General features: G+C 41.3%; 1 protein-coding gene across 2 annotated transcripts in view; it reads right to left on the reverse strand.

Moving 5' to 3' along the window:
• Positions 1-25,046, reverse strand: part of SECISBP2 (SECIS binding protein 2) — a 71,470-nt gene that overhangs the window by 3,535 nt on the left and 42,889 nt on the right. Inside the window, exons 1-10 of one of the 2 annotated variants that reach the window (XM_075549824.1) lie at positions 23,689-23,814; positions 20,644-20,725; positions 18,858-18,985; positions 16,119-16,241; positions 14,642-14,731; positions 13,226-13,358; positions 10,302-10,468; positions 9,509-9,629; positions 7,181-7,331; positions 6,220-6,440 (exon numbers count right to left, since the gene is read on the reverse strand). In XM_075549824.1, the coding sequence (XP_075405939.1) occupies positions 6,220-6,440; positions 7,181-7,331; positions 9,509-9,629; positions 10,302-10,468; positions 13,226-13,358; positions 14,642-14,731; positions 16,119-16,241; positions 18,858-18,985; positions 20,644-20,725; positions 23,689-23,691 (1,219 nt within the window). In that variant the 5' untranslated portion in view covers positions 23,692-23,814. Of the gene's footprint in view, positions 1-6,219; positions 6,441-7,180; positions 7,332-9,508; positions 9,630-10,301; positions 10,469-13,225; positions 13,359-14,641; positions 14,732-16,118; positions 16,242-18,857; positions 18,986-20,643; positions 20,726-23,688; positions 23,815-25,046 lie in introns of those variants that run through there. The other variant, XM_075549825.1, reaches the window with a different exon arrangement.

Consider the following 25,046-nt stretch of genomic DNA (forward strand, 5'->3'; position numbering starts at 1 on the left):
ACCAGGAGGTTGGAAGTTCAAGATAACCAAAAGATGACTATAAAGAAAGGCCCGGCAGTCTACTCCCCACAAAAGTCAGCCATCAAAAAGCCTATGGAGTACGCAAACACCCATGCAGTCACCATGAGTCAGAATCAACTTGACAGCCACTGGTCTTCGGTTTTCTCTTTTAAATGAAAACATGGAAGAGCTAGGAAGCCAAACAGGATTAGACAAATATAACCTTGGGGTAGGAAAGGGCCTAGCAATGGCATAAAACTTAGATGCCATAAGATAAACTAATTCTGTCCTATGTAGCTCCTAAAATCTCTGCCTGCACCTTTTCACTCTCCTCCCTCAACAATAAACGAAAACCACAAAAAATATCTACAACACCTAAAGGGCGAGCTTTCTTATTATGGGAAAAAAAGAAAGTACAAACCCAAATAAAAATGAAACGTCGCTAAAAGACATGGCAAAGAATCAATAATACATAAGAAATACCACACTCTTAAATGAAAAGATGCTCAGTCTCATTGGTACAAAATGCTTAAGAAAGCAGCACCAGTAAAATCCTCAGAGTAATACATTCCATGAAGTACAGCAACTGCTATAAACAAGGAATTTTCAGAAAAACAAGTTTTTTTCTTAAAGCTGACAGGTCTGTCTAAATAAGACAAGCTGGATGAACTATCTGGAGGAAAAACAACGGGACCGACAGTTCTGGGGGGACTTGGGATAGGGGGAGGTGGGGGGGTAAGGAAGTGGTGTTAACAAACACATGGACAAGGGAACAACATGGGACCCAAAATGGTAGTGAGGGGGGAGTGGCAGGCCTGGTGGGGAATGATCAAGGGTAAGGTCGCGTAGAGAAGAGGTATAGCTGTAGCCCAGGTGGGGACGGAGCATGGTAGTGGGGCAGGAGGAAGGTCAAGGGAGATGGAGGAAAGAGCTAGGAGTCAAAGGGCATTTATAGAGGTCTAGACAAAGACATGTACATGCAAAGATATATATGAGGATGGGGAAATAGATCTATGTGTCTATATTTATAGGTTTAGTATTAAGGTGGCGGAAGGACCTTGGGCCTCTACTCAAGCACTCCCTCAATGCATGAATACTTTATTAAATTGCCACTCTATGATGCTCACCCTCCCGACATAACTGCTGAAGCCAAAGCGGTGAACAAGTAAATGTGAAGAAAGCTGATGCTGCCCGGCTATCAAAAGAGATAAGTATCTGGGGTCTTAAAGGCTTGAAGATAAGCAAGCGGCCATCTAGCTCAGAAGCAACAAAGCCCACATGGAAGAACACACCAGCCTGTGTGATTACGAGGTCCCGAAGGGATCAGTTATCAGGCATCAAAGAACAAAAATCGTATCATTGGCTGCACACCTCCATGATACGATCGCTGAAGACAAACGGGTGCATAAGCAAATGTGGCAAAGAAAGCTGATGGTGCCCGGCTATCAAAAGAGATAGTGTCTGGGGTCTTAAAGGCTTGAAGGTGAACAAGTGGCCATCTAGCTCAGAAGCAACAAAGCCCACATGGAAGAAGCACACCAGCCTGTGCGATCACGAGGTGCTAAAGGGACCAGGTATAAGACATCATGCAAAAAAATATATATGTGTGTATATATATACGTGTGTGTGTATATGTGTGTGTGTGTGTGTGTATACATACCATAGTGAATGAAGAGGGAAGTGCAGAGTAGAGACCCAAAGCCCATTTGTCGGCCACTGGAGATCCCCTCACAGAGGGGTTTAGGAGAGGAAATGGGTCAGTAAGGGTGTGATATAGTACTGATGAAGAACACAGCTTTCCCCCAGATCCTGGATGCTTCCTCCCCCCAACTACCATGATCCGAATTCTACCTTGCAGGACTGGATAGGGCAGAGGTTGTACACTGGTGCATATGGGAGCTGGAGGCACAGGGAATCCAGGGTGGATGATACCTTCAGGACCAGGGGTGTGAGGGGCGATACTGGGAGAGTAGAGGGTAAGTGGGTTGGAAAGGGGTAACCCATTACGAAGATCCACATGTAACCTCCTCCCTGGGAGACAGATGGCAGAGAAGGTTGGGGAGGGAGAGTCCGGATAAGGCAAGATATGACAAAATAACAATCTATAAATTATCAAGGGCTCACTATGGAAATCAATCTGGCGATACCTAAAACAGATGAAAATAGAGTTACCATATGACCCAGCAATCCCCCTACTGGGCACATACCCAGAAGAGGCAAGAAACAAACCAAGACCAGACATCTGTGCTCCAATGTTCATTGCAGCACAGTTCACAATTGCAAGGAGTTGGAAGCAACCCAAATTTCCATCAACTGACGATTGGATTAAAAAACTGTGGTATATACATACAATGGAATACTACGCATCACTAAAAAGCAGTGATGAACGTATGAGGCACATAGCGGCATGGGAAGAACTGGAGGAAATCATGCTAAGCGAAGTAAGTCAGGCACAAAAGGACAAGTACAACATGAGTCCGCTGAGGTAAGAATTAAAAAAAAATTTTTTTTTAAAAAGCAAAAGTGGCATAGGGAAAAAAGCTACTGTATACAAACATTTTAGGGGTAAAGACGGTGTAGTATGGAAGAGACTAGACCAAAGCCAGGGATGTACATGGTAGACAATGGTGGAGGAGGTGGGGAAAGGAAAACAAAAGGATGAATACAAGGAACAAAAGGGTAGTGGGGTCATGGGGCATTAATCCACCCAAGGGGAGGGTATTGTTTATATCTCCACAGGGAAAGTGGGACCAGACTTCAACCCAGTGTCGCAAGGTGTGAATGCAATATCCCGGCGTGGAGGAGGGAACCAGTGGAGAGGTCTGGGAGGCTGGCCCCAGCACCATAAATTAAATGGATTCCTGCCCCTCCCCCAAAAAGAATTTGTTCCAAAGGACGACATTGACTCTGCAGCTCTGGGAGATGGACATATTTGATCAGAGCACACAGGAGCAGATGAAGGGGAAGGAGGAGAGAGTGGAGCACAGCCTGGCCCACCAGGCCGTGATGATGATGTTCCTGAGTAGAGCAGCCAGTCCACAGAGAGAACAACATGGCTGGCCCCACTATGAGAAATGATGCCAATCAGTGACTAAGGTCGATACAGGGGACAGCACCGGAGACACAGTGTGGGAATTGCATGACCTGATCCCACCACACCGAGGCAAATCACTGGGGGAGTGCAATGGAACAGCAAGGGAATGGAGCAGCAAGGTCCCCAGGGAATGCTGAAAGTGGACTTTGGGGCCAGGGAGTGGTGCCCCAAAAGACTGGACTGGAAAACGCTCCTAAGGGCCAGCAAACGATCCCTGAACTAACTACAAGCTTTTCTCTTGTGAACTGTTTTGTTCTGTTCTTTGTCAGTGGTTTTTTTGTTGTTTTGTTGCCTGGTTGTATACTGTTGCTTTGTTTTCCTCTGTCTAGTTTTCGTGCATGTTAGTGACTCCACAGGTCTGTCTGAATAGGACAGGCTGGATGAACTATCTGGAGGAAAAACAACGGGACCGACAGTTCCGGGGGGACTTGGGGTGGTAAGGAAGTGGTGTTAACAAACCCAGGGACAAGGGAAAAACATGGAACCCCAAATGGTAGAGAAGGGGGAGTGGCAGGCCTGGTGGGAAACGATCAAGGGTAAGGTTGCTTAGAGAAGAGGTATACTCTAGCCCAGGTGGCGATGAAGCATGGTAGGAGGGCAGGAGGAAAGTCAAGGGAGATGGAGGAAAGAGCTAGAAGTCAAAGGGCATTCATGGAGGTCTAGACAAAGACATGTACATGCAAACATATATGGGAGGATGGGGAAATAGCTCTATGTGTCTATATTTATAGGTCAAGTATTAAGGTGGCGGAAGGACCTTGGGCCTCTACTCAAACACTCCCTCAATGCATGAATACCTTCTTTTATTAAATTGGAACTCTATGATGCTCACTCTCCCGACACAACGGCTGGAGCCAAAGTGGGTGAACAAGTAAATGTGGTGAAGAAAGCTGATGGTGCCCGGCTATCAAAAGAGATAGTGACTGGGGTCTTAAAGGCTTGAAGATAAACAAGCGGCCACCTAGCTCAGAAGCAACAAAGTCCACATGGAAGAACACACCAGCCTGTGTGATCGAGGGGTCCCAAAGGGATCAGTTACCAGGCATCAAAGAACAAAAAATCATATCATTGACTGCACACCTCCATGATAGGATCGCTGAAGACAAATGGGTGCATAAGCAAATGTGGTGAAGAAAGCTGATGGTTCCCGGCTATCAAAAGAGATAGTGTCTGGGGTCTTAAAGGCTTGAAGGTGAACAAGCGGCCATCTAGCTCAGAAGCAAATAAGCCCACATGGAAGAAGCACACCGGCCAGTGCGATCACGAGGTGCCCAAGGGACCAGGTATAAGGCATCATGCAAAAAAAAAAAAAAAGATATAAGTGTGTGTATGTATATGTATATATGTGTATATATATCATATTAAATGAAGGGGGAAGTGCAGAGTGGAGACCCAAGGCCCAAGTGTCGGCCAATGGAGATCCCCTCATAGAGGGGTTTAGGAGAGGAGATGAGTTAATTAGGGTGTGAGGTAGTATCGATGAAGAACACAGCTTTCCCCCAGATCCTGGATGCTTCCTCCCTCCAACTACCATGATCCGAATTCTACCTTGCAGGGCTGGATAGGACAGAGGCTGTACACTGGTACATTTGAGGGCTGGAGGTACAGGGAATCCAGGGTGGATGATACCTTCAGGACCAAGGGTGTGAGGGACGATGCTGGGAGAGTGGAGGGTGAGTGGGTTGGAAAGGGGGAACTGATTACAAGGATCCACATGTGACCTCTTCCCTGGGAGAGGGACAGCAGAGAAGGGGGGAAGGCAAGATATGACAAAATAACGATGTATAAATTACCAAGGGCACATGAGGGAGGGGGGAATGGGGAGGGAGGGGAAAAAAAAGAGGACCTGATGCAAGGGGCTTAAGTGGAGAGCAAATGCCTTGAGAATGATTGGGGCAGGGAATGTATGGATGTGCTTTATACAATTGATGTATGTATATGTATGGATTGTGGTAAGAGTTGTATGAGCCCCTAATAAAATGTAAAAAAAAATAGCAGAAATTTAAAAATTCTTTAGAAAGTTAAAAAGGACACAAGCAGCCTATGTGTGACCTGTTTGCCCCCATGATTTGGGCTATCCTTTGTAGCTCTGTAACGTGCACACCTTGCCCTGGACCTGGTGAGGGCTCTGCCAAACACACAGCTGCAAAGGCAGAGCAATGAGCCCTGGTCCACTCCAATCAACTGTGACATGGAGCGGATAAACCTAGTGGCCTGGGGAAAGGGGTCTAGCAGAGCTATTCCTGAGCTCGCTCCAAAATAACCAGTAGACAAGTCAGGAAACCTCACACTTTAGTGGTGAAATGTCAACTGGCAAAGATTATCTCAAAGACTTAGTGCTAAGATTTAGATTAAAAAGACAATACTGGTAAAGCTTGCTTTTACCCTGTAAAAGAAAGGAATGGAACTAGGGCAAAAGTGGGTACTCTAGACTTCGGTTGTGGATATTTAGAGGTTTGGTTCTTTTTCTTTTTTTTATAGCTCAAATGAGAGGTGACATTCTGCTCCCATCAATTCCTATATTAACCTAACGAGAAAATAAAATAGACAAGCAAGTCCTTCAAAGAACAAAGAAAAGAGTTACATGAGATCTGACAGAAAGGAGGAGTACACGATCTCCTACCTGACCAAGCTTGTCACAACAAAACCTATGACAGATCAAGTGGTACTTAGGCAAACTGTCACCTTTCATTAATGGACTGACTAGTTAATCACAGATTGAAAAAGTAAATTTAAACCTTACAGATGCTCCATCTAGGTGCTGGTTGGCAGCCAGGGAGAAGAAACTGTGATCTAAGTGACCAGTGAGCTTTCCCCAGCTCTAAACTAAAACTCCAACTCCAGAGTCAATCAGCAAGGCTCCGAGCATTCGGCTTATAGAAGGCACTCCTGCTGCTGCTGCTGCTGCCGCCAGAATGTTCCCAGCTAAAAGGACAGATGCCCACCCAACTGACACAGGTTAGCTATTTGGTGGTTAAATGGACTTTGGGAAAAGCATTCATCAATTAAAGCACACTCCCCGGTCCTGTAGCAGAGGTCTTACCCAGCACTGGAGACCAAATGGGCTTATGGCATAAGCTGCGGGCAGGAACCGCTATTACACAGGGCAAAACAGCTGGCCTTACCTTTGGATTTTATCTTCTCACAGTTGGGAGAAATAATGACACATTTCAACTTTTTGAGCTTCAGGTGTTTGAGAACTTCTCTCAGCCCCAAGACGAGTCGGCGTTTGGTCTTAGCCTTGACTGGATCTTTCTGATACATACGGTCTTGGAAACGTACCAATTCTTTTAGAAGATCCATAACACAAGCATCAACTTCCTTACTAAGCATCTGGCTGCAGTAACTGACAGAAACATAGCACGTCATAAGCATTTCCACTGGCTGTACCATCCCACCAAACCTTAATAGAGAATACTAAGTCCTTTTCAGGTAATACTAACAAAAAGTGTGAAATTCCTGATGGATCTGATTTTATGAAAAGGCTGAGGTTTCCTCTCCATCTCCCAGTTACAAGGGATGAACATCTCTGTGCCCCAGGCCCCACCACGGAGTGCCAAATCTCTTCCAACGAGGGTCCTACCCACATCTCTGGTCACTCCTCACTAGAACAGAAATCCCTGAACAATCTACCCTGGAAGGTAGAGACCACAGGGTTAAAACTATCCTTCCCTAAGAAAACAGAGAAGTGGTGCCACCAGAGGAACCCGGGTATGGATCCTGCTCATGCACGTCACACTTGGATTCTAACAAATCAGAGACTCTCAACAGAAGCACATGCAATAGTTAGGCTATCTCCGAACAAGGGTTCTACTGGGGTACTGGCCATTTTAAACTTGTAGGATGAAAAGAGAGTGTGACCCACTCCGAAGAACAAAAAAAAAATAACTGCTAAATTACCATATATACTTGTGTATACGCTGAGTTTTTCGGCACATTTTTATGCAGTTTTTGTCATAAAATTAGGTGCCTCGGCTGATATTTAGGTCGGCTTCCATTCGAATATATAAGGTAAACACAAGCACACAACTCCCCACTCAAGTCGTTAGCAGGGATAGGGGTACAGGAGAGTAAAGGGGCACTCACTCCCTGAACCTCCGGCTGTGAATCTTCGGGAAGCTGGTTGAGTCGAGACGAAGATGGCAGGTTTCTGAGTCACTCTGGGGCTCGGCTCGGACTGGTTCTTCTTCCCTTCTTTCCTCTGCCAGCGTGGAGGGGAGCGATTCTTCCATTTCCCCTGAAGTTGTACAAAGAAAAGAAGTCATTGTACAGGGTTCTCATCCTTCCTGCGACCCTTTCATACAATTCCTCATATGGTGGTGATCCCCAAACCATAACATTATTTTTGTTACTACTTCATAACTGTAATTTTGTTACTGTTTTGAATCAGGCAACCCTTGTGAAAGCATCGTTCGACCCCCCCCCAAGGGGTCATGACCCACAGGTTGAGAACTGCTGATCTAGGTGAAGCAGTGCCAAGATGCACCTACTGGTATGTCCCAACAATGTGTCCCCAAGTCTTTAGGATATAACCCAAAACTGCACATATATGTCATATTAATAAACATAGGTGGTGAGTAGTTTCAGAGAAGGCAATTAAAATACATGAAAAATGTGATGGGAAAACTGCAGCCAGCCTTCTGGCCTTTCTGTATGGCTGCCTCTCCCTGCACCACCACCCCAACACCTAGGTTTACTTTTGAATTTTGAAATTTAACATGAAGAATCTCCTATTAATAAGTTTTAGAAAACAGGTTCTTAGTTCTAAGTGTTTTTGACTTGAAATCATCCTTTGTTCAAAGAATCTTTAGATTACAATGAATCCAAATATCAACCAAACCCACTGCCATTGAGCCACTGCTGACTCACAGCAACCTGCTGTCGGTCTCCAAGACTGCAATTGTTGACGGGAGTAGAAGACCCAGTCGTTCTCCCACAGAGCTGCAAGTGGGAGCTACACTTTTAAAACTCCTACACTTTGAAACTGCTGACCATGTGGATTGAAGCCCAGCACATAACTACTGTACCACCGGAGATCCTTAAACATCTCAACAGGTGTGCTCAAATACACCAGTGATGGTTTAGCAAGAGCTTCAGTCTCCTATCTCATTATTGCCACAGATTGCTTACATGCAGGTAACAGGTCTCAAAGTGAAGGAGTTAAGAATGCACACCACTCACCAGAAGGAAAAGCATAAAAAAGTCAGATAACATGCTAAAAAGTAACAAAGACATGGAACTGTAACATCAGACTTCCAGTGGAGATATAATTGATAAAAACCTACTTAGCAGATTCTATTAATGCAACCCATCAATTGTGTTCCTGGGCAAATTCCAACAGGAGCCAAATGTTCGTCTTCTCCAAAACACACACACAATAATATCCATAGCAGCCCCAACATGGAGACCCCTTGAATGCCTTTCAGCAGCCTGGTATACTCACACGATGATGAAATTAATGAACTGCGCTAATGTGGCACAAGATGGACAAACGCCCCTAACCTCAGGTGGAGACACAGTAGTAGCACAGAAGAGCATATACTATGTGACTCCACTGAGGTTAAGTTCGAATGCATCCACAGTGCTGCAGCCAGGGCCAAACCTTTGGCAGGGGTGGGTGGGAAGGCCTGTGACCAAAACGACATCAGGGTTTTGCTGGGGTTCTGTTCTATTTCTTGATCTAGGTTCTGTGTCTACCTTGTGAAAAGTCCACAAGCTATACACTTTCAAAAATATATATCTTCCAATAAAGCTTACTGTACAAAAACATACAGACATAATTGTTTAGGACATCTCTTATACACTTCCAGGTAAGCATCTAATTCTCCTGGTTATGCCAATTTATAAAGACATTCAGTGCCACTGATAACAAACTTGGCAGTCTCATCTCCTCTGTTACTCAAACTCAAATAATTAGAGGTACCACAAGCCCTACTCTGCCACCCATGATATTATCTATTAGAAAGCTAGGCATGCATCTGCATATATCTGCATTTCCCTCAAGTCCAGTCCTAACTTGCTTTTTTATCATACAGCTGGACAGTGTATAGGCAAAGTTCCAGGTAGTTTGCTAGACACACATTTTATCTCTGTCATGATGGCTCCCAATTCAGTGATTCTTTAAGAATCACTTCTTTAAGAAGCAAACAACCAAATAATAAGAATTTATAAATTATCAAGGGTCATAAGGGAGGGGGGAAAAGAGGGAGGGAGGGGAAAAACACAAGGAGCTGATTCCAAGGGCTCAAGCAGAAAGCAAATGTTTTGAGAATGATGATGGCAACAAATGTACAAATGTGCTTGACACGATGGATGGATGTATGGATTGTGATGAGAGTTGTATGAGCCCCCAATAAAATTATTTTAAAAAATAACAAGAAGCAGCAGCAGTAGCAGACAAACAGGCACAAATACCTGAAAGGTCATCCTGCTGAAAGGATTGGTCATCACCACTGCTTTCTATATCTTGCATGTCAGTTGCAACATTTTCTTGGAGACGCTGCTGCTTTTTTTCCTGTCGTTCCTTCAAAATAATCTTTTAAAAATGATCAAATCACCTAAGATATTCTTCTTCAAAATAAACAGTCCACCTTCAACTTATTGGCAACACAAGTGTCCATGAGAGATCTGCTTAATCTCTTACCTTCAATAGCAGGAAAAGACCCACCCACCCACTCCTGCTCCATGCCAGGGTGGTCTGTGTGCAGAACTAAACATACAAACTGGGCTCTAATGCATGTTCTGATACACCACAGTTCCCTGAGCAAGAGCCTGTTACTCAGTCCCTCTGCATAGCAGTGGCCTCAAACCCAAGACCAACCACAGAGCCTCCAGGATGACTGTTAGAGTGAAAGGAAGGGACATGTCACATGCTAACAGAACAGGTGCAAAGAGGGGCCCTGCATCAGTGAATGAGAGCATTTGACAGATCCTCTAGAGCTCTGGATGATAAGAACGAAGAAAATGGACTTTTCCCTCTTCTGGTTTTCTGTCCATGTCACCAGAGCGTCACAAACAAAAAACTTTCCCTTTAAAATTTTACATCCTCCATCATGCTGGGGGAGCAAATGATTATGTTTTAGAGAACTGTCTCAAGAGATCAACATTCAAATAAAGTAAACCTTAAAGTCTGACAACCTAAGCACTGAAAGAATTAAATGTGAATACATGACATTTTAAAAGCCTTTTAATGCTTTGTTTCACACACCTTCTTCAAAGACGTTGGTTTCTTGGCCTTGGGAACCTCTCGCTGCTTCCCTTTCTTCCTCAGCGGGGCACTGGAGTCTAAGGGGTTGTGAGGGGTTTGCACCTGCTGCAAGTGGTGGTTCTTCGTCCCCGAGGTGGCTTCTTTGGAAAGGACTGGCACAGCACCAACTGAAACAAAGTGTGCACAATGCGACACAGGCACTGCCCTCCTGGCTTCACAGCCGTTTAGAGCATTTAAAAGTCTCCTGTGTCACTAGAACTCAGCCCCTAACCTTCCATTCTTCTTAATTCTACAGAAATTCTTTCAGTAGGCAATGATTTTAAATGATTCTGGGTAGCTTTTGGATATGATCCACAATAAATTATCTAATAATTTTAGAACTATCTCCTATGCATGTAATCAAATATCCTGTTTCTAGTAAAATCCAACAATGTATCCAATTTTTAGAATAAAAGTATTTCTATTTCATATGAATTACTGTTGTGCCTAATAACTTTTGTATGTATTCTTTCTGTATAACTACCGTAAGACCCTTATAAGATTCTAGTAATATTTCTAGTTGATTCTGTAGTTTCTCCAGATGTATAAATCTCATCATGTTCAACTGGTAGCACTCACTTTGCATAGTCAACGAGTCATTACTACCGGATACTTCAATTTTATTTTCCTCTCCTGGCTAACTTCCACTTTAGGATATATTTAAAAGAAGTAGCTACTTTGCATTTTTTTTTAACTAGGAAAATTTCCAAACACATATATCAGAAAGAATGGCAAAACAAACCCTATGTGTCCACTGTCCAACTTCAAGCACCAATATTTTCCCATATGAATTTTATCCATTCTCCTTTAATATTGGTAGGAGCCCTGGTGGTGTAGTGGTTAGGATTTGGGCTGCAGTCTGCAAGGTTGGCAGTTAGAAACCAGCAGCTTCTCCTCTGGAGAAAGCGGGGCTTTCTACTCCTGTTTATATCTACATTCTCAGACACTCACAGGGACAGTTCTCCTCATAGCCTACAGGGTCACGATGAGTTAGTATCCACTCAATGGCAGGGAATTTGCTTTTCCCGTCAATATTGGAATATATTTCTGAACTTGTGTTATATCTATCAGGTAAACAAACTGATTAGATCTTACCCATCCAATTATCTGCTTCATGTGGAACATTTACCTGTACAACTTATAAGAACCTAAGTATAAAAATGGCCCTACTATCTAAAACTGTTATAGCTAAAGCACAATTGTTTAGACCTTTGGAGACTATTACATAGTATATGACTGTCTCTACTTTTCTCATCAGCTCTTCTTTAGAAACAATTCCTCTAATGACCCAGTTTACATGTATTAGCTCCTGTCAATTCCTAACAACCCTGCTAGGTTCAGCATCTCACCTGAGCTCCTCCAACCATCTACCGTTCAGTTCACTTCAATCCCAGGTCATGAGGTCTTGTCTGACAGCATGCAACCAACCATACATCAAGTGACTCTTCAGAGTCATAACCATAATTCTCTGGCGAGAACCACTTCTGATACAACAGACTAAGGAAGTTGACAAAGATCTCCTCAGAAGCAGTCACAAAGCTGAACAAAGTGATATAATGCTCCCACATTTCCTGAATTTGAGGAAAAACAATCCACAAAGCAGAAACCCACAAGAAACTCCAGGTAGGAGAAGCACACAGATCCATACTATAACACTATAGCCAAAATGCCAACGGTCAGGTGATGATTTTTTTAATTAAACTCACTGTCATTAAATCAATTCTAACTCATAGTCACCCTACGGATTTCCAAGACTGTAAATTGTTTAGGAAGTAAAAAGATGACTAGCTGTGGTTTTCTGTCTGTATCTCGAGGAGCAACTGATAGTTTTGAACTGCTGACCTTATGATTAACAGCCCAACGTACAACCCACTAACCTATCAAAGCTTCTTGCTTTTATAAAGGGTTAGATGATAAATATTTCCCCTATCGTAGGCCATACAGTTTCTGTCACAACCACTCCCTGCCATGCTAGCCCAGCAACAGCCCTGTGCGCTGCTGTTGAGGCCATTCTAGGTCCTGGGGACCCCGAGCAAGTCAGAGTAACCCCCGACACAGTTGTCAGTGGATGATTTTCAGCAGTCGCTCACCAGGACTTTCTCCTAAATGAACTCCAGTGCCAACTTTTGCCTGTACGCCCAAGATGTGTTTGGGTGGGTGCAGAAGGCTAGCTTTTTCGTTCACAGTTGGCCCTATCCAGGAAGTCCAACAGCAGTCACACATAATACTTAAGTCAAGCCTTACTTGTAGAAGTAGACCACTAGTGAGCCCGTTTCTGACTCCTGAGACAGTTATTTAACAGAGAAATCACAGCATTAAAAAGTGCACACTAAAAAAAAAAAGTGCACACTAGGTGGTAAGAATGGAAGTGTTCACCGCACAATTTGTTGTTTCTATGTGTCTGTGAAAGCATACTTCCCCTGGACTGAAAGAGTATCTTTTCTACACAAATGCTACACACTTAACACGTATCCCTTTTTACTTACTACCGGAAAACTCAGCCCATGCAAGTACGTTGAGTAAAACCTTCTTTACAGTGTCACTGGGTATCTATTTTTTCTTTTTACAAATGTAGCACAGTTAAAAATAAATAAGCTGCTGTAACAGGAGAAACTAGGTACTAAGTAAATGTTAGTTGTTAGGGCAGGTAGATAATTACATTCTATGAAATGTAATTCCCTTACCTACACTGTAAAGATTTTTGAAACAGAGAACACTAGAAAACCAGATTTTCAGAAGTACCCTGTCACCATAACTAAGGGAAAAGTCCTCACCTTCTAGTAAGAACTAATTCTTAATGGCATACTTTGATAACTTTTATTATAAAAGAACACATTCAAAAGAGAGTAGATCTGGAAAAGATTTCCTGCTACTTGCTCTCATACCTGAGACCACCACAGGTTTGGAAGACTGCTTTGCATTCTGAGAGTGCTGCTTCTTCTCCAAGGCTGCGAGCATTCTGCCCAAATCCAGCTGAACTGGAATTTCACTCTTCTTTCCACTGTTTTTAAAATCCTTCTAAAAGTTCAAATATCAAAAAGCTTATCTACAGTACTGTGTTTTATAACCCATGCTTTTCATTTTATGATGAAGTCACATAATAAAATATCAAATGAAAATTTTGGTTTTATAACCCATGCTTTTCATTTTATGAAGTCATATATAGTAAAAGATGAAATGAAAATGTTCATATTTAAATATGAAAATACTATTTAAAATAATATTACTGGAAATTAAGGGGAAAAAAACCAATCCCACATGATCTATTACCATCATTGTTTAAGTCTTTCTCTCAGAAAATTAACCTGTCCACATGTATGCTTGCATCTATTTACATTTTGACTAACAATGCCCAGCTACAGAGAAGCACCCATTGTAAGAAGTCTTTAGCTGCAAAGGCTAAGGCATGGAGAATTGGTTAGTTTACGATGTCATTAGCATTATCCACTCTCCAACTCCCTAAATGAGCCAGCCTTCATGAAATTATGATGCTATGACCAAACTGTACCAAAGTCTAAATCATAAACAAGCAGCTGAGCACTGAATTTAGGCACAAAAACTGATACATTCTGAATAAGTATTATTTGTGACAAGAGAAACTGTGACTTGTTTTGAGATTATGAAAGGTGTGTAAGAGTCTCCTTAAGATATCCTAAGACATGCGGCATCTCCTCTGCTTTAGCATCTCCTACCTCTCCTACCAGCAGTTCTCCTCTTCTCTAGCCCCAAGCCCCCACTGGCTGAGCGCAAATCAAGAGGAGAGTGCTGAAGGCAACAGCACCAGGATGCCAAGAAACCTTCTGCAGAGATGGAAGGTTATCAAACTATTACATGTGGATCTAAGTTAATTTTCTTAAGGGTTTAGAATTTTATTTTTCATAATTGTGAACATGTCCCACCTTTGAAAGCACAACAATGAAAATGCTAGAGAAGAAATGGGCTAAAGTACATAAATTCTCATCTGGGTATAAATAACAACTTTTATTCTTAAAGGCTACCGTGGGGATAGATTGGAAGAGGGAACCTGTACCCCTTGGGCTTCAATTTTGATGAAGTTTTCATGCTCTCTTACTTTTGTTCTGCCTTTAATACTACCACAAAAAAGAATTGTTGGGCAGTTACCAGTCTTATTACAAACACGCAAGACATGTTAGCTTAAAAGCAATTTTGTTTCAACACAATGGATGTGGTGCTCCAATGAAGGAACACAACGGCTCAGCACAAAACAAAGTGTGTCACTTTTAAGGGTTTAGCGAGAAACGCTAAGCCGACAGCAATCGTAGTCTCCATGTGACAGTTACCTGCTGTTGCTGTTTGGATTGACATTTTGTTGGCTCTCCCCTGTTTCTTCTTTCAGCAGCAACTGCCAGATTGGGGAACTCGTCAGCATCCTAAGTAAACCACACATTTTTAGGGCTCCATTCAGAATATGCCCAGGTGCAAGCGTTCTGTTGCTCATATTTGTCTCTTTCATAAACTGCCACCAAAAAATCTCAACGGTAATACAAAACAATTCAAACACTGACATAATTGCTTCTGCTTTAACATTTATAAAGTAAAGTGACAGAATTAAAGGCCACAGCGTAACATAACATGTCCCAGAAATAGACACTGTGCCAATAAGAATCTGGGTCCCACTCAAGAGTCTAGAGAATTGGCCCTTAACCTTGGCATGAAAATATTCAAATACTAATTCCAGGGGAGAAACCATAAAATCTAGACTCAGTAGAATAATTATTCTGTAATATATGCTAAATGGGTACTAGAAATAAAAAGGCAATATGCCTGTTAAAAAAAGCTTTTTAATATCACTTAATGCTATTTTGTGTCATCTTCCTTGGAGAAGTCATTATGGGAAATTTGGAACAGAAAATATAATACATTATTCACTGGTCTAAATCATGACATCTCAAACATATAACCCTATTATTCCCAAATGGAAATTTCAAAAACTTGGGAGACTTCCTAGATTTGTAGGGATCCTTCAGGCTGAGCACTTGGGTAGCAACTCGGAAAGACTCATCAGCCTGCACAAGCAGCCGTGTTTTGATTCTTCTGTGGCCACGGAAAGAAGTGTAGCGGTCACCTGGACAGTTCAATCAGAGTTTAGACTGAATCTTAGGAAGCAACATGGAACAAGGGAGGTCCATGGATTAAAGAGCTCTTTAGGAAGCCCATGAAATTCTCCTTACAGGACTCCAAATGAATGACCAAAGTATTCTGAATTTCTCTACAGTAATCACATCACGGTTGGAGAATGCAGAAGAGTGGTGAGACTATAAAGATTTACAGTACTAGAAACCTCGAGGAGCAGTTCTACACTAATTGCCACAAGTCGAAATCTACTTAAAGGCTATATTTTCATGCCAAAGTTAAAGGCAGTGGGTTTAGTGGGTTGCAACCACATCATAATGACATTTCTGAATGGAAAAGGAAGTTCTACAAGTCAATATTCCAAACCTGGAATGAGTAGGTAAAGAAGATTATAAGGTGTAAACATACTATACTATTAACTCTTAACATTAGTTTTGTCTCTAGACTGAATGGTTTTTATTAATTCACTTATTCAAATCTTCATGGAAGATCTGCTTTGAGACAGGTACTTATTTGGAGAGCAAGGATGAAGAAGTAAGAAAATGGGTTGTGCTCATTTTTTAATAAGGAAATTATTATTACAGAAAATGCTAGAGAATTTTACTTAGGAAACCACAGAAACCCAAGCTTCCACTACAAAAGACAATTGTACATCACGAAAGGTAAATAAGAATTTAAATGTACTTCAATCCTTGGTGGCTCTTGAACTGTTAGAACTTCGTGTTTTGATTTAGATTTTTCTTTCTTTTTCTTACTCTTTCTTGAAACTTCATTTTGTTCAGGGTTGTCACTCTGTAAATCTTTGGACTACAACAAAACCAAAGCGAAAATATTTTACGACATTCAATGGAATTCTTGAATTCTATGTCCTAGATAAAAATAATGATTATAAAAAAATTATGATTATCAATTTGTGTAACTACATGGCAGTTTTATCCAGGTTGAGTTTTTCATTCTCTATTTATAAGAGTCAGCATTCACAAGAATGATTGTGAAGAGGCAACACCTAATTTTCTTTGAAACCTTATAGATTTGGGAGTGGAAGAAATTACGTTTTTCTAAAAACTATACTTGTAGTATTGCATTTATCATATAATTTTAAAATAATAAAGGAAGTTTTACAGGGAAAAATAACCCTTATCAACACTATCAACCCAGTTTTGTAAAATGTTAATCAATCTCAGTGATAAAATGACTGGAGATCATTAGTTATTTTCTTCATTAGTTATCGTTATAAGATTTCTAAACTAAGCATTTCTCATACATATAAATTTTTTCAATAATTAGGGAATAAAGGACTCTGAGAAAACAAAATGTGTTGAGTGCTAGGAAGCTACATCCATTTAAGGAAAATGGCCCGGGATAGTGACTTAGTAGACATGATAGAAAACCAGACCAAGTGAGAATAGTTGTCCACTAACTACCTGGAGGACCCCAAGAGAATGGTAAGACATCTTAAAAGGCCTAAGAGCTCCACTGCCAGCCAAGTTCTGTCTGTAAGCTAAAGGAAAGCTATTTTACCTGCATAGTGCTACTCTTCAAATGGATGTAGAAACTTTCAATAGACACTGTGTCTGACATCATTTTAATTTTCCTATAATACAATAAAAGTACATAGCTCCCATTCATGTAGGATGAGCTAGCTATACCATTTTTAGAATTCAAAAAGTAACCTTAGCATGTACCTATTTAAATATATTTATACATGAGAATGGAGAAATAGATCTATGTGCATATATTTATAGGTTTAGTATTAAGGTAGTAGGTGGACATTGGGCCTCCACGCAAGTACTCCCACAATGCAAGAATACTTTGTTCTATTAAACTGGCATTCCACGATGCTCACTTTCCTGACACACTAAGGACAAAGCAGGTGCATAAGCAAATGTGGTGAAGAAAGCTGATGGTGCTCGGCTATCAAAAGAGATGGTGTCTAGGGTCATAAAGCCTTGAAGGTAAACAAGTGGCCATCTAGCTCAGAAGCAACAAAGCCCACATGGAAGAAGCACACCAACCTGTGTGATCATGAGATGCCGATGGGATCAGGTATCAAAACAAAAAATCCTATCATTGTGAATGTGGGGAGTGTGGAGTGGGGACCCAAAGCCCATATGTAGGCAACTGGACATCCCCTTACAGAAGGGTCACAGGGAGGAGATGAGCCAGTCAGGGTGCAGTGTAGCAATGATGAAACATACAACTTTCCTCTAATTCCTAAATGCTCCCTCCTCCTTCTTCACCCCCCCGCCCCACCACTATCATGATCCCAATTCTACCTTACAAATCTGGCTAGATCAGAAGATGTACACTAGTACAAATAGGAACAAGAAACACAGGGAATCCAGGACAGATGATCCCTTCAGGACCAGTGCTGAGAGTGGCCATACCAGGAGGGTGGGGTAGAAAAGGGGAACCAATTACAAGGCTCTACATATAACCTCCTCCCTGGGGGATGGACAACAGAAATGTGGGTGAAGGGAGACATTGGACAGTGTAAAATATGAAAAAATAATAATTTATAAATTATCAAGGGTTCAAGAGGGAGGGAGAGGAGGGGAGGGGGAAAATGAGGAACTGCTATCAAGGACTCAAGTAGAAAGCAAATGTTTTGAGAATGATGAGGGCAACGAATGTACAAATGTGATGGATGGATGGATGGATGGATTGTGATAAGAGTTGTACGAGCCCTCAAAAAGATGGGAACATACTACACTAAACAATATGAATATATTTCATCCTAAAACAGTATATGAAAATCAAAAACAAAATCTAAGCACAATAAAAAGTCTCTTGGACAAACAAGTGCAGCGACTAACAAAAATGGAAATTATTTTCATTGAAGGGAAAAACCAATTCTGAAATTATAATTAATAAATTGCAATTAAATAAGAATAAGTAACCTAAAGTACATGATCAAACATGAGCAACTCAAGTACCGTATACACTCGAGCGTAAGCTGAGTTTTTCAGCACATTTTTAATGCAGTTTTATGGTAAAATTAGGTGCCTCGACTGATATTCTGGTCAGCTTATACAGGAGTATATACAGTAACTTGCTCCCAGTACCCTGATAAAAGATGGAGCAAATGTATATACCAGAGCATGAACTTATGCCAACATCTCTGCTTTAAAGAAGTCTAAATGATTCGCTGATATTTTAAGACTATAAGGGGAAAATTCTTATTCATTCATCTCAAATATCCCCTGCATGTTCAAAAGCAATCTTTTTTTCCCCCCCTTAACTGATTATCATTATTTTTACCAATACAACAAACTCCTAGTGCTAGGAGCTGGGCAAAAAAAAAAAAGAAATGTATAAAACTACAAAAAAATCAACATATCAAAAGGTGATGCATACCTTTTAAATAAATTGAACACTATGTTTCTCTTTAGTGTAGGAAGGATCAGAAGATGCTATACTAACCATTTTAGGATCTGCTGCTGAAGCATGTGTCTTTAGGCTTTTCATGGCAGTAGCACTGTTAGTGGCTGGTGACAGTTCTGTAGACAATGTCTGCCGCACAACATAGCCCATTGGTGTCCAAGATAACTCTGCTCAAAGACAACCAAAATAACAATCTTAACAGTAAAATAAAAATTGCTTAGTTTTTCAAAACCATATTACTAGAGCATAATTAAATTTGAGCTCCTGTTCAATATGTCCCTTTGAAAACTACAAGGAAGCTTCAAAAAGGTCTTAGAAAAATTCCACTATAATTTAATTTCCTTTTTCCATGAATTTTAAAAAGTATTTCCTCATATGGAATATATCATGTTTTCCTTCTTGGAATATGCATGTTGAATTTTTCCCTTTCCCTTGTAAGGCAGATTTTCATAAAAACTGGTCTTTTAATACAAGAGGTGGGGTGAGTATACAATTGTTTCCATTAAAAAACAACAATCCACAATTAAGCTCATGTGACAAATACAAAGAAGGAGCAAACGATTCAATTTTAGCCTACTCATCTTGATATGTACTTTTAAAATCAAAAGTAAAATATCACTATCACAACAACTGGTAATTTGTTTCTGTTTAGCACACAGTTACAAAACTACTGTGATTTATTTCTGTTTAGCACACAGTTACAAAGCTACTTCTTGGTTACCATGAAACTCTGTACAGACAAAAGGTCACCCGTCACGCTATCAGCACATGACCCCCAGAAGGTGAGCAAGAGTTGACTGCTGCTCATGGCAATAGCACAAGGCAAGGAACCAATACCAAGACCAAGCCTCCAACCAGAGCAGAGCTTGGAGCCTCTTTGGTGAAGATTTGATGAAGCACATAAAAACCAAATGTAAAAATGCAAAATAAAAAAGACCTATAGGAAACCATGTATGAAATTTTCTTTTTATAATAAGCTATTATAAATTTCATGTCAGTACTATTTCCACAGTAATCCTCACACATGACTTGCCTTTTCCCCTCTCATCTTTCCCCTAAGTGTGCAGGGGAGGGGTATTCTTGAGGCTGAGACATGGGACTGGGCAGCAGATCCACTGAACCAGATGCTGAAAAGAGCTGCAAGATGTAAACAGTGCTGTTCTCCTCGGTGTCATTTATTTTTTGGTTTTGGAAAAGTATTTTTCCCCCATAAAAATAAGTTATTTATATTAAAATATATTGGGCTTAATTATTGCTATTTTTAAAATACATAATTGATTTACTTTTAAAATATTTTATATGTCTCAGTTTTAACTTCTAATATGGTAAATATTGAGATGTATCAATGAGGACCCTCATTTTTAAGAGTAAGTATTTAGGTTTGAAACTCACTAGTCTAATACTGAAACAATGATTTCTGCGTCCACAAATTTTCTCATGTAATTGCATAAAAATGTCAGGTATACTTTTTGCCCCTCATTTCACATTCCTTTAACACGCGCACTGGTAGCATACTGGTGAAGCACTCAGCCGCTCTGTGAGATAGGAGACCTGGCAATGAGCTCTCATGAAGATTACAGCCTAGAAAAGCCTATGTCAAATCCACTTGAGGACACATAGCAACTTGTTCTTTAAGCACAATATGCTTACTTTACTATTCTAAGTTCCATTTCAATCTATCAACACCCCACTAGCTACCTTATTGAAGACTGTATAGTGAAAACATTTTCTTTGCAATGTACTCCAAAATTAACCCAGAAAACAATTCTTTTTTTCCCGCCCCCGAAAACAATTCTTAAAGATAATATTCTGCAGCCAATCTTACCTCTTGTATATGAAGTTGAACTGTTAGCATCATTATCAGCCACTGATTGAGTTGCATTTTTATTTTTGACCACTCTTTCACCCTAAAAAGCAAGCCAGTTCTTTTATTACTATTTGAAATGGGAAAAGAATAATTTAATTTTTCTGCAGTTTCTTTGTCATTCTTAAAATTTATAAAATACATGTAAATTAAAAAATGGAAACAAACATGCATAAAAAGTTAACACTTCTGTCTACCAAATCTCATAAAAATACACCAACCACTGTTAGTAACTTTCTATGTCTTTCCCTTTTTATAACACAGTTCCTGACAGTAAGGACAAGGCTTCTCTGTGTTAAAGGAATGAGCATTCTGCCTGCTAAGAGACTGAACATGGCACCTGAGATAACAAGCCTAATAAATGTCTCACCCTCCAGGTCAGGCTGTGTTGGGCATCATAAGACATCTTACCCAGAGTTATGGCCTGGGAAAAGTTTGACACTGCCACACCAGATTTATAGCCCGAGATAAGATAAAAAACATGCTGAGACTGAACTGTAGCCTAAGATAAATTTAAAAGATATATACAGGAGACCCAAGGACCAATTTAGCAATTAATTATAAAGTTGCTGGGCCATCTGTGGAGCTGCAACCCCCACTTGGAACGTGTTTTTAAAAACAAAAAGCATCCCCTTAGGCATCCTCTCACACCTCTGCAGGACACCTGCTTTGCCCTGGAAGCAAAGTGTATCCTATCTGTGCTTAAGGTGTCCTCTCACCTCTCCAGGGGAACCCACGTTATTCCTTTGGGAAGTATCTCTATGGTTAAACAAAATTTTGGCTTCATTCTTTGCTGCTGCGTGCCTGTGAATATCGAGTGGGGCTTATCTCTGGCCCCTTACAATCCACGTGAGAAGAACTTGCTAGGACCCCATGACAATGCACTGCTGGCAGCAGGACCTGGCATTGGCCTATAGGAATGAATGCCACAGTTACATTTATCTTTTTATATGAACTGTAATAATGAGACCATACCATATATACCTGTGTACAACTCTTTTCAAAACGAAATATACTTTAAACAGCTTTCCACAACAGCACCCAAGTGCCTGCGTGGTTATTTCCCCTCTACATCTAACTTAAGGTTACAGATAGTGCGAACAATACAGTAGCATGATGCTGTACACTTAGAACTACTGCCAGCATTAGGCTTATGATTTGGCTGGGGTTAGGTTTCCAGTTATGGTTTCAGTTAGGTATCCGATTATAGCTTGGAGTAGTGTTCGGGGTAGTTCTAAGACTTGGACTAAGGTTAGACTTAGAGTAATTTTTAGATAAATATAGATAACGTTTTTATAAAGATTTACATAGCTATTTAGGTTCCCATTCTCTCCAAATTGTTCAGTGACATTGGTTACATTCTTCACTATGCATGCACATTCTAATTATTTGCATTCTAATTGTTCCATCAGTCCCATTAATATACTTTCTTGGTCACTTCACCTTCTCATCTTCATTTAAAGTAATTGTTTACTATTTGGTTTATTCGGGAATTAAAAAAGAACATAGTACTTATGGGTGATATGCATTACTTTCTTAGTCAATATGTTATTTAGCAAAGGCTATCTCAAGGGAGTTTCACTTCAAGGTTTGAAAAGTATCAGAAAGGGGCTAAGAAAATACAGATGCCAGATAACAAGCCCGGGTTGATCTCCTCACAAACTACCAGAGAAGTTCCCCTAGGAGGGAAATCATGCACTTCCTGGCAAGGGGAATGTCAACTTAAAGGTAGATCCAAGCTTCTTAAAGTGGAAGAGCAACAATGCCTGCTGACAGACTCCCAGATAGAACTGGTTGATGGCACAGCCAATTTTTCTCGGCCCCTGAAGCAACCCAACCAGCCAAACCTCTTAGCTCAATGGTCTCCAGGAAATAGCTAATTGTGTGTGCAGTTTGGTGCAAACATAATCAGTCCCTAAGCTTATTTTTTTCATATTTTTCCCCTTCACCCTTCTTTCCTGATTTGGTCAGTGGCCCTCCCCACCACCACTTGCCCTACCTCCCCAACACAGCACACATGTGCACAAAGGGACACTACCAAAGAACAGAAAACCCCACCCAACCCCATACAGTATTTTTTACTTTATTTTCTTGTTCTATTATAATGGTCCCATCCTATTTTTTTCTTCTTTTTCATCATATTTTTTAAAGTACACTCCCACTTTGAATTCCAGTGCCCTCTTCTGATGCTGCCTCACGCTCCACTCTGGCCACTTACCCAAACAAGGACTTCCCCACTCTTGAGTGCACATAATACCCACATCCACTGTCATAGCACCAGAAATTAGTACCCACACTAGGCCACACCTAAGTCTTGTCTCTTTTGTCACGGCACATCCACCTATGATCTCTTTGTTCTCTTTTTCCTTGTGAAATATATTTCCAATAAACTTATTCTGATCACCCCTCTTAAAACAGTGTCCCATTAATTTAAAGAAATTGTTTGCCTATCCAGATGGCTACTTATTGTACTATCATTACTTTTATTTTATGCTCCCTCTTCTTCCCCACACCCCCGTTTTCCCCACTTACCAACTCACTCCCCCCCTTTTCAACACGATATATTTTCCAGCTGGTATTAGACTTCTCATCATTAAATAAAGATAACTACCTCTACATGACCCAGTCAGCTCACATACCTATTGTACCACAATGCCAAGAAAACAGCAGTCAACCACAGTAAACCAAAACAAATAAAAATCTCAGGAAAAACAAGCACAACCTGAAAACAACCCAAACCTGATGGCATATTCTGAAGAAGAGCCAACGAAGCTACCAGAAACTGGATTTAAAAGGTTTAGGGCCTTTCGGGAGTTGTGGAGAACACTCAAGAGAACAGAATTGAGAACTGGTGTCTGCCATGGCCAGTGAGGCTGCTGCAGTTCCTGAGCTGGAGGAGTGTCTGACAAGAAAACGGATTTTCCCTGAGGACTGGGCCCTCATTTTCTTGGAAGTATTGTAATTCTGGATGCCTGCACAGTCAGTGAAAGTAGATTCAATACTTACCATACCAACTCCAGATAAGGAAGAAAATAGTGTGAGAGTGCAGTTGGAGGAGGATTCCGATGGTGAAGAGGGATCACACAGTCCCTGGAACCATCTTCGTGACCCAGAGGTTTTCTGGCAATGGTCTGGCAGTTTGGTTACCAGGATTCACCTGGGCCTTCGGAAGCTGTGGGCCAATTCCGAGAACTCTGCCAAGGTGCACATAAAAGCTGGTGGTGTTAGAGCAGTTTGCAGCCATAGAACCCAAGGAGGGGAGCATGTTCCAGAGGATGGAGAGTAGGCAATGAAATTCCTGGAGGATTTGGAGAGTGAGCTTGATGACCCTAGGCCAGGGGTCCTCAAACTTTTTAAGCAGGGCGTTAGTTCAGTCCCTCAGGGCCGGACTATAGTTTAAAAAATATATGAACAAGTTCTTATGCACACTGCACATAACTTATTTTGAAGTAAAAGGGGCGGTGGGCAAAAACACCCGGTGGGCCAGATAAATGTCCTTGGTGGGCCACAGGTGGCCCTGTGGATGTCTGCCCTAGACAACCATTTTCTCTCCATTGTTAAAAACAGGAAGTGCTGATGGAGGAGTTACAATCTCAAGAAGCCACTCAGGGGTTACCAATTTCTAAGCTTGATGCTGCAGAGAACCAGTTCAAGTGGGCCTCCTGGGAGCTGCATTCCGTAAGACACAGGAGAGAGGGAGGCAGGGGACAAGAAGAGAAGTATGGAAGAAAGCTGATGGTGCCCGACTACCAAAAGAAATAGCATCTGGGGTCGTAAAGGCTTGAAGATAAACAAGCAGCCATCTAGCAGGGAAGTAACAAAACCCACAGGGAAGAAGCACACCAGCCTGTGTGATCATGAGGTGTCTAAGGGTTCAGATTACAGGTATCAAAGACCCAGAAAAATCATATCGATGTAAATGAGGAGGAAGGTAGAGTGGAGTCCCAAAGCCCATCTGTAGACAATTGGACAACCCTTCACAGAAGGATCACAAGGAAGAGGCAAGCCAGTCAGGGTGAAGTATAGCAACGACAAGACGTACAACTTTCCTCTTGTTCTCTAATGCTTCCTCCCCACCCCACTATCATCACCCCAATTCTATCTTACAAATCTGCCCAGAGCAGAGCATGTCCACTGGTACAGATAAGAGCTGGAAACAGAGGGAATCCAGGACAGATAAACCCCTCAGGACCAATAATGAGAGTAAGGATACCAGGAGGGTAAGGGAAAGGTGGAGGAAAAAGAGGGAACTGATCACAATGATCTACATATAATTCCCCTCCCCCACTGAGGGATGAACAACAGAAAAATGGGTGAAGTGAGACAGAAATCTGCATAAGACATGAGAAAAAATTTTAAATAAA

Source organism: Tenrec ecaudatus, chromosome 5 (assembly GCF_050624435.1).
Source record: "Tenrec ecaudatus isolate mTenEca1 chromosome 5, mTenEca1.hap1, whole genome shotgun sequence".
Classification (NCBI taxonomy): Eukaryota; Metazoa; Chordata; class Mammalia; order Afrosoricida; family Tenrecidae; genus Tenrec; species Tenrec ecaudatus.